The 10,267-nt window shown below is 38.5% G+C and overlaps 1 protein-coding gene across 1 annotated transcript; it reads right to left on the bottom strand.

The window, feature by feature from the left end:
- Positions 1 to 624: 624 nt before the first annotated feature.
- AGTR1 (angiotensin II receptor type 1) lies at positions 625 to 1,704 on the bottom strand. Its single transcript, XM_028103167.2, has one exon. The coding sequence runs from the start codon at positions 1,702 to 1,704 to the stop codon at positions 625 to 627; it is 1,080 nt and encodes a 359-aa protein (XP_027958968.1).
- Between the last annotated feature and the right edge of the window lie 8,563 nt (positions 1,705 to 10,267).

The following is a 10,267-nucleotide window of genomic DNA, read 5'->3' on the forward strand; positions in this document are numbered from 1 at the left end:
TGGTAGTATCTGTGTACAAATAAGCCAATTAGGTGGCATATTTTGTCAGTGTGAATCTATAAGACATTAGTCGACTTTCACAAAAGTTTCTGAAACTTGATGATTACTGCTTAGCAAGTCTATGTACAAAATGTTCAGTAGCATGTACAAGTGGGCCAGAGTTGCTAATAGCTAAATAGGAACAAAAGCTTTCCTGCCCTTTGGAAATTGGGCAGAGCAATCTTGAGCTCTGATCCCCTGTTGCTCCTCTCAGGGTTTAACATATTCCAAATACCTTTATGTGGAAATCAAAAATAGCAGAACAAGAGCAGACTGGGGAGATGTCATTTCTGCCAGTAAAATTTTCCCAATCAACACATTCCTCCAGTTTCTGACATCATTCTTTGAGTGGCCATCATCTATCTAGTGCAAAATGTGGCGAAATGTGGCTTTGCTTTGTTTTGTTGCACAGGGAAAGAAAAGCTTTTGTTCAGAGCTTTGGAAAGGTTCGTTGAGACCACATAACCTTTTTCTTCTTAAATTCTGAAAAGTAGCTAATGCTCATTTGGTAGTGAAGTGCTGTAGAGGAATGTTTTTCTTGCTCCTTCTTTCACAAGATTACTTCAGCGACAGGTTTTAAGTGTGTCACTCAACTTCAACACATGAGGCAGACTTCTTGGTGGATGCGTTTCCATGATCTGAGGGGCGGTAGGAAAGTGTGCTCATTTTTGTTGATAGGCTTGAGTGGGATTTAGCCTTTGGGGGAATGTATTTCAGAAGCTGGAGAAAATATGTTTTAAATTTTTTCCCCAGAAAGCCATAAAAGAGAGGATTCAGGCAATTGTTAAAATAAGCTATGCAAATAGTGATGGGCATGGCCGTGTCAACAATATCTGCAATTTTACAGTCATGTATCATACCCAGTTGGATCAATACATCCAGAAAAGTGAATATTTGGTGGGGAACCCAGGAAAAGAAAAAGAAAAGCACAATTGCCATAATTATCTTGAAAATATCATCATTTCTTGGCTTGTTCTTCTGAATCTCATAAGCCCTCTTTAAGGTCTTCCAAATAAGAGTATAACTTGTAAGAATGATCAGAAAAGGAAACAAGAAACCCAGTATATTCTTGGTTAGGCCCAGTCCAATGGGGAGGGTTGAATTTTGGGATTCATAATGGAAAGCACAAACCGTGATATTGGTGTTCTCGATGAAAAATACGTTTCGGTGGATTATAGTTGGCAAACTGGCCAAGCCAGCCAGCAGCCAAATAATGATGCAGGTGACTTTGGCCATAAGCATTGTGCGCCGGAGGCGGGACTTCATTGGATGAACAATAGCCAGGTAACGATCAATGCTTAGACATGTAAGTAGAAACACACTGGCATAGAGGTTGAAACTGACACTGGCTGAAGCAATCTTACATAGGTAATTGCCAAAGGGCCAGCGGTATTCCATAGCAGTATAGACAGCCCACAGTGGCAATGTCAGTAAAAAGCATAAGTCAGCCAGTGCTAAATTCAAAAGAAAAACACTGGCCACAGTCTTCAGTTTCATGTAAAAGTAAATGACAATCACTACCAAGCTGTTTCCAAATATTCCCACCACAAAGATGATACTGTATAAAGTAGGGATCATGACAAATATGTAATTGTGCCTTCCAGCTTTGGGACAGTCATCTTGGATTCTTTTAATACCATCTTCAGTGGAAGAGTTGAGGATCATTTTGAACTCTTGGGTTAATTAATTAGTCTCAGACACTATGCCAGATGCACCTGGAGAAAATAAAAATGAAAAGGTAAAAAAAATTTAACTTTCGGTTATAAGCATATAGTATTATTTTCAATCATAAATACAGTAACTCAACTTTAGTGTTAGGAAAAAATAGATACTTTCTGGAGAAAACCTGAACTTAGAAAGTCTAAGTTTACACATTTGAATTAATTTTTAGAACATATTGCTTTTCTAGGAAGTGATAAATATCCTCCAGACAAATGAAAGTAGGGATCCTATGTGAATACACTTATCTAGGTCCTTTGCATTTTTTCTAGAAGTAAATCCTAGCTTCCAAATTGATTAAAAAAGCCTAATCTAAATGTCAGAAAATAACACTGAATTAGTTATTCAGGAAGACTTGAGTTTTTCCAGAGGTAAGCAAGGCTAATTAATTTGTCTTTAACCTCAGAAGTGTGACACATCTGTATCTTATTCTTCAAACCATTTCTTTCATTTCACAATCTTTACTTAAATATAAACATTATTAGCATCCTCCCTCAAGTCATCAGAATAGCTTCCTCTAGGTTACTGAGGAAATTGGTCATTGTGGGAACTGATTTAGGAAGGGATAAGGGGGAGGGCTCAAAACTTTGTGGAACAGATTCTTGCCATGGTTTCCCAGGCCACTACAGGCAATACCTACTTTATTCTTCAACCTCAAACTCAGTCTAGCACAAGAGACTGAATCTCCTAACTTGTGTGCTTGCCAGCGATTTCTGGAGTGAACTCTGAGGTTAACCATTTATATAACAAGAATGTCAAATGAGCAGAATAGGTCAGGATTATCAATAAAACATGTCTTTTGTGCGGGCTAAGATAGCAGCAGTTCTCTAGGATTTTTGGAAGAATCAGGTGCTCAGGAATGAGCTCCATAAAGACTTCTGCAAATATTTGCTTCAGTATTTTACATAACAAGTAATCAGGCTATTCATTTATGTGATTTAGAAAATCAACATATTCTGCCCTCGCAGAGTCTGTCAGAAAACCCTTGGGAGGGAGGCTGAGGATGCCGTGAGGGTAACATTACAGGATGTGACACAGGCACACTCTGAGGTGAAAGCTCGGCATCGGGCATAGGCGAGGTTGACTGGGCAGGAAAGGGGTGCTGGGTAAAGGTCCTCTTGCTACACCAGGAGCAGGTCCCTAGAAGAGCATGGCTGTGCATTCCTCTCATAGCAAAGTATCCTAGACAAGAATAAGACACTACTAGTCTGCCCAGGAGAGCTGGACAAACACATACACCTAAGGTAGCATTCATCTTGGTATAAAGTGGTACTGTAAGAGGGATGAGACTCAGGTAGCCAGATTTTGAGAGAGAACACTAGGAAGAAAAAGCTTCTTAAGTGGCCTCTTTGCCTCTCCCAAGAGGTAGTTACTCTCCTTATCCGAGGTTTTGGCTTCCTGTCCCCATCATCTCCTCCTTGTGTACTCAGCCTTATATAATTGAAATGTTTTCCTTCTCTTTTCGTTCATGGGAGCATTAGTATCCACAGACAAGCAGATGTCACATCCTCTGTGGAGCCTTTCTGACTTGTCTGGGCAATTGGCTGTTCCATTTGTTAAGTCACTTTGGCACTTTGGATGCAGAGATTGACACTATATTATAATGGTCTGTTGACCTGTCTTCTCTACTGGTATGTCAGCTTCTTGAGGGTAGGGCCCGTTTCGAATAATCTTGTTTACTGATGGAGGCCCCAGCCTATTCCAGGGGACAGATGATAAATGTTTGATGAATAATGCAGCCAGAGGACAGAAGAAGGAATAAATGCATATAACTTAAAAGCTGTGAGTATAACATATTGAGACTAGTTTCCGTGGGGCCAATGAACTAATTTACATTTTGTCCCTGAAAGGATCTTATAGAAAATACTCAATGTTAACCTGGGTCTCACTTTGGATAAAAAATCCAAACCAAAAGCAAAACCAAACCAAACAAACAGACAAAAAAATCCTTGGTACTTTTAGAAATATGTGGTTTCTAAAACAGAAGAAGATGAAAAGGAGGAATAAATATAATGGAAACTAGGGCTAGGCTCTCAGGGAGATATGACCTATTTCTTCCTCACGCAGAAGGATTTCCCTACATTTTGCTGGTTTTTCAGTTTATTTTGTTATAGTTACTGAAATTATGTCAGTTTAGAAATATAAATTCCTTTAGGTAAACAACTATTCTCTATTAACAATTAAATGCTTCACAAAAGGTTTATGGGCTAGCAGTCATTTACGCCTTAATGTGTATTAATTTACTTATTTGTTCTTCTAACATCTGGTTGAGATCAGTTGGATTTTGCCCAGGAAAAAAGTGGAAATGTCAAGGTTAAAGAATCTCAAAGATTAAAAAGCAGCCTGCGTGAACTCCATTACTGAAAACTAGGGTAGAGGTAAATATTTGCTTCAGCTTGGGCGCAAGGGCACTAACAGGAAGGAAGAAATTTAATGCTTTACAATCCCATGGGGGCCGTGAGCTCGGGTGCTTGAAAGTAGGGACGAAATTCTCCTCTCTTCTTTTCTCTCTTGACCCTAACTCTAAGAGTACACGTCTCAGGCTGGTTCCATTAATACTGTGTCTGGAGTGAGTAGAATTTTATTGAATAGGCTGGAACTGTAACCATCATTTATTAAAGCATTTCTATGGGAAAATTTGCATTTGAAAGGACCAGTTTACAAACATAGTTTTGGACTCCAATTCCTTCACAATCTGAGGTCAGTTTCTTCTTCAGTTCGTAGTGATTCATATTGACTAATATTAAAAGTCTGCTCTGAGTAACTAGGGGAACATCACTGGAAATTTTAGTAAGGTATTATTTATTTATTTATTTTTAAAATTTTTATCTATTTATTTGTCAGGGGCAGGGGGAGAGAAAGAGCGCACAAGCAGGGGAAGCTGCAGGCAGAGGGAGAAGTAGGCTTTGCGCTGAGCAAGGAGTCCGATGCATGACTTGATCCCAGAACCCTGGGATCATGACCTGAGTCAAAGGCAGACGCTTAACCGACTGAGCCTCCCAGGTGTCCCAGGTATTTATTATTTAAATGAGTATGTCACTTGAGAAACTCTGGACATCACATTGAATATACTAATTAGAAGAACATTTTACATAAATATTTATATAAGTAATGACCAAGACTTCCTGCCAGGTAAGGAAACAAATTTTCTCTTATTTGAGGGGAGCAGAAAGGGGAGAGGAATTTTAAGATGATAGAAACAATGGGAGCAAGCACAGGGAAGTATAAATGCAAATAGTGCATTCAGTGGGCAGTCATCCATTTATCATACATTCACTGAACACCTACTATGTGCTGGAGTTAAGGATGCAAGGTGAAAAAGTTCATATTCCTTCTCCTCCTTTTAGGCATTTGAGTCTACTGGGGTGGGGGTGGGGCGGCCTAGAGCTTTAAAGACAGAATTATCTCCAGTGTTGAATATTATACCATAACAGGATCATATGGAATGTTCCGTATTTATCATTGACCCAGCTTGGTGGTGGGAGACTGGGGGAGTGATCAGGGGCACCCCCGAGAGAAGATGGTATTTGGACTTTGGAGGATGTATGGGAAACAAAGTGGTTAGAACTTAAAGGCAACAGTGAGCCAGCCGAGGTAGAGTAGAGATTGTCATCACTTGAACTTTTCCCTCCTTAGAGATGTCTGCAGCATCATCCATGGGAAACTGCTCTTAAAAATTTACAGACATCTCACAACTGCCTGGGCAGTGATGTCGGATCTGAATGTGCGCTGGATGCGAGGGTGACTCAGGCCATAATGGTGTGCAAAGAAATATCGTTCTCCATCGGCACTGTTGCCACTGATAGGCTTTCCTAGAGAAACTGGATTCTTAGGAAAGAGGGAAAATGGAACTCTTGTGATTAGTTGGCACATATGATTGATGATAAATGAGTAGGAAAGAGTGGGGTTCTTTTCTCTTTGAAGCCAAAAGGATGCTGTTTTGATGAGGAGCCAAAGGAAAGAGATGTGATCTATTAGGAACAGCAAACTTATGAATCCCAGAAAGCAGCTACATTTCATTCTATTTCTTCTCCCAGTAGGGTTTTAGGCAGGTAGGATATACTGATAAAAAAAAAAAATCAGGAGATCCACCTCTCCCTATTTCTGGGTCTCACCACAGCTTTTACACAGGCTCTGTGCCTTATATGAATTCCATAGCACCGTTTCTTCCTGGGGGAAAAGAGATAGGGTTTGGAGTCAAAATACTTAAAATGGAATCTTCCCTTGCCACTTACAAATCTGTATGGCTCTAGGTAAGTCACTGCATTTCTCTGAACATAAGCCTCAGTTCCCTTATCTGTAAGTAATGGGAACAGTGATTCTTATTGCATATGATTGTTATGGGAATTAAATGAGATAACCCAAAAGCATTAGTCATATCTTTCAAACAGTATGTGTTTAATAAATATTGTTTTTTGAATCTTTACTATTATTTTTATGAATGCAAGCAAATGTTGACTTAGCCAAAGCTCAGAAAAACACGAAAGATTTGTTTTAAAAGGTTTATCATTGGTAAGTTCTTTCTCTTGACATAAAAGGCTAAAAAAACCAGGATGTTGTTCTCTTAAAGTATGAGTAAAAAAATCTTCTTAAACAGCTGAATACATTGGCCATGAGTCAGGTGGGAACTTTCAGTGTGCTGTAAATACAGGTTGGCTCATGGTGGCCACCCTACATTTATCCACTGCTTGCTTTTATAGTAGATACCTTGTGTTCCTTGACAGCTTCTTTTATTCTTTTATTTTATTTTATTATGTTATGTTAATCACCATACATTACATCATTAGTTTTTGATGTAGTGTTCCAGGATTCATTGTTTGTGTATGACACCCAGTGCTCCATTCAGTACGTGCCCTCTTTAATACCCATCACCAGGCTAACCCATCCCCCCACACCCTCCCCTCTAGAGCCCTCAGTTTGTTTCTCAGAGTCCGTAGTCTCTCATGGTTCATCTTCCCCTCCGATTCCCCCCCTTCATTTTTCCCTTCCTACTATCTTCCTTTTTTTTTTTTAACATATAATGTATTTTTTGTTTCAGAGGTACAGGTCTGTGATCCAACAGTCTTGCACACTTCACAGTGCTCACCATAGCACATACCCTCCCCAATGTCTATCATCCAGCCACCCCATCCCTCCCACCCCCCTCCACTCCAGCAACCCTCAGTTTGTTTCCTGAGATTAAGAATTAGCTTCCTTTATTCTTAAAAACAAGCCTAAAAGGAAGATTTTCTCTTTCTTTTCTTTCTTTCTTTCTTTCTTTCTTTCTTTCTTTCTTTCTTTCTTTCTTTCTTTCTTTCTTTCTTTCTTTCTTTCTTTCTTTCTTTCTTTCTTTCTTTCTTTCTTTCTTTCTTTCTTTCTTTCTTTCTTTCTTTCTTTCTTTCTTTCTTTCTTTTTTTCTTTCTTTCTTTCTTTCTTTGTTTTTCCTTCTTTCTTTCTTTCTCTCTCTCTCTCTCTCCCTCCCTCCCTTCTTCCTGTCTTTTTCTCTCTAATTCTAAGAATATTTCCCCAAGACTTTTGATTAGAATATTAATACCTTCTTAAGCTTTTAGGCAAGCCAAAACCAATCTAATTAAATTGTTCATTACAAGCTCCTTTTTTAATGAGTTTGCAATCTAAGGAAAAAAAATACCACATGGTTTCCTATGATAATAAAGAGAGAACTAAAAGACAAAGTAATTATATTTTAGAATAATCTATCAAAGTAGCTTTCTAAAATATCTAAAAGAGTAGACTAGTGTTTGTAAGTCATTTGCTGGGAGTCCTGGGCAGCTCAATAAACCATCCTGTTCAGAAGTCATTCTCTTTATTGCTCTATTTTATAATTTAGACTTTAGAAAGCAACTGTTTCTGCTCCTGTGTGTTTTTTTCCCCTCAGTAATGAATGAGGCATTCTACTGGGAACAACTGTTAGTCAGTATCCATTTGTGAAGTCACTGAATCATAGAAATAAAATTGGCAGTAAAATTTTTACGGTTTCTACTTGTTTCTTTTTCAAATCCACTTGTTCTTATTTCTTAACCTTCTGTTCTTATTTTATGGGGTCTATTTGTACCCTTATCTCTTTAAACATATCAAACATCTGTATGTTAAGAGCCCCTATCCAATTGCTTTACTATTTGTAGTTCATAGTTCTTCTCATATAAATTCTATTTGTTTCATCTGTGGACACTCTTTCTTGGCATTTGCCTTTATCTTAAATTTTGTAATCTTTGTGAGTTAATCTGTGGGGATTAACTTCTTTGGGAGGCCTGGTGTCTGTATGGTGGTGGCCTGTGAAATTTCTCCTTGGGCATACAATATTCATGTTGTATTTTAATGCCAGTTCTCAGCTTTGTTTCCAATGCCATACTTTTTCTTCAGATAATGCAGATTAGGCCCCCTGCCCATTCTCAAATTTTTGCTGGTCTGCAGAAGTTATCTAGTCTTTGGTCACAATAGGCAGTAATTTTCCAGTTTCTGGCTTTAACCAGAAAAGCTAGTTTCACTTGCCTTTAGTGCACACATCTAATGGTCTTGAATTCCATCCTGATAAACTCACTAAAACTTTATCTTGGTTGTATAACTGGTATTGGTTCTTCTCTGGCCCATTGATCTCATTTTTTTTTCTTTCTCTCTCTCTTTTTTTTTTAAAGATTTTATATATTTGAAAGCAAGAGTTGGGGGGAACATGAGTGGGGGGGGTGCAGAGAGGAAGAAGCAGGCTCCCCGCTGAGCAGGTAGCCCTACTGCGCGGGCCTTGATCCCAGGACCCTGTGGTCATCACCTGAGCCAAAGGCAGATGCTTAACTGATGGAGCCACTCAGGTGTCCCATGTGGTCTCAATTCTTATTCAGAGCTTTGATTTGATATTTTATGTGTTTAGAGAAAGAAGGGTAATGCCCATGATTGTTTAGTTTATTGTCTTCATCTTGACTGGAAGCTGCCCTACACATTATTTGGAGATAATGGTTAAGTTGCTTGGACGCAATAAACTTTGGATTATAGTCTTGCCCTTATTCATGCTCACTTCTGCCCCCATTATGCCTTTTAATGAAGCATGCGAGCCCTTCTGGTGGTACTCTTTTCCATCATGGTAAATCCTGGCAGCCATGAAGAAGGGAGCATGGCAGAGAGCTTGGCACCATGGGGCAAGTGACCAGAATTGCTTTTAAGTCAGATGCACGAGAGAATGGCTGGCAATCCTAGACTAACCTCTCTATGTTAAATACTTTTCTGGGAGATGATTTTGTTTACCTCTTCAATTCCTAGGTGAATATTTTTCTTAGAACACACAATATATTTTGATACAATTATTAATGCCATACTGAATAAGTACTCAAGATCCAGTGTCCTTAAGCTTAATGAATGGCTGTATGATATGTCTAAGTGGTAAAAAGTGGTTTCTGGCCCTCTTTCCAAGTCAGTATCATCCACTGTGGCCTGCCCTCACAAGAAATGAAAATAGAACTGCCTTCTTATTTCTGCACATACCAGTTGTAACCAACTGTGGTGATGGTGGTTAAATGTCCTGCCATCCTCAACTAGCCCTCCCCTCTGCTTTCCAAAATAGCCCAAGAATAGAAAGAACTCAGCTTTATGAAAGAAAATTCAGAAGTTCCTTCCAGGTTAGGGTATACACTTCAACGAAGGTAAAATGTGAATCCTAAATTTTTGCTTATTAGAAATTACTCAATACTTTAATATCTAATAATGTAACACTAAATTACAGTTCAATTTCTTTCCACTTCAGATGCTTCTATTTATCATACGTTACAGTTCAAATAACTCACCTGTGATGAATATCCCAAGCTCCCAAACAACTCCCTTTATTCCTATGATATTTCTTCCTACTCTTTTTGTATCTTAAACTCTTGGCTGTTTTTTGTTGTATTTTTAATTTTTTTAATTTCAGAAAGAAAAGAGAAACAGGTAGGAACGAGATATATGTCATTAAGTCTAATCACATGCTAGAAATCATCTTTTGACCTGTTGGAGTTAGTAGAAAATATTCTTATGTTAAAAATAGAGGGTCATGGAAGGCTTTAGTGACCCTCAAAAGAGTTGTGCTGCTCAGACTAGAGAAAAGGAAAATAAATCCAGCTTGGAAGAAGGCTTGTATATAAATAAACTCCTGTTCTCTTATACTCCCAAATTCCTCAAACGTAAGAACTCAGAATTTCCCCAAGGGAATCATAACCACATTTCAAAGGATCAGCATCTCAGCCATTCATCAAAAGGGAGGAAACATCATTTTTAATAATATGGCTCTTGGAGACTGTTCACAAGCTTTTCTTTTTCAACAGATGCAAAAGGCAGCTCCAATGTGGGCATCTCCGTCAACAGTTGTTTTATCCAACTTGTGAGCAAAACCCAAATTTTGTATGTTAAGGCACTTCATATTTGCTTCTCTGAGACTTTAAATCAGCAGCAGAAACTGCCTATCTCATTTCACATTCCACTTTAAAGGGGTATGAGGAAAGTTACTGGGAAAGAAAGGAAGTGTTAATTAATTTGTACTCTTAAGAAATCA

The sequence above is a fragment of the Eumetopias jubatus genome, unplaced genomic scaffold (genome assembly GCF_037043125.1).
Source record: "Eumetopias jubatus isolate StellerSeaLion01/CBP00866 unplaced genomic scaffold, mEumJub1_p1.0 scaffold_1, whole genome shotgun sequence".
Taxonomy (NCBI): Eukaryota; Metazoa; Chordata; class Mammalia; order Carnivora; family Otariidae; genus Eumetopias; species Eumetopias jubatus.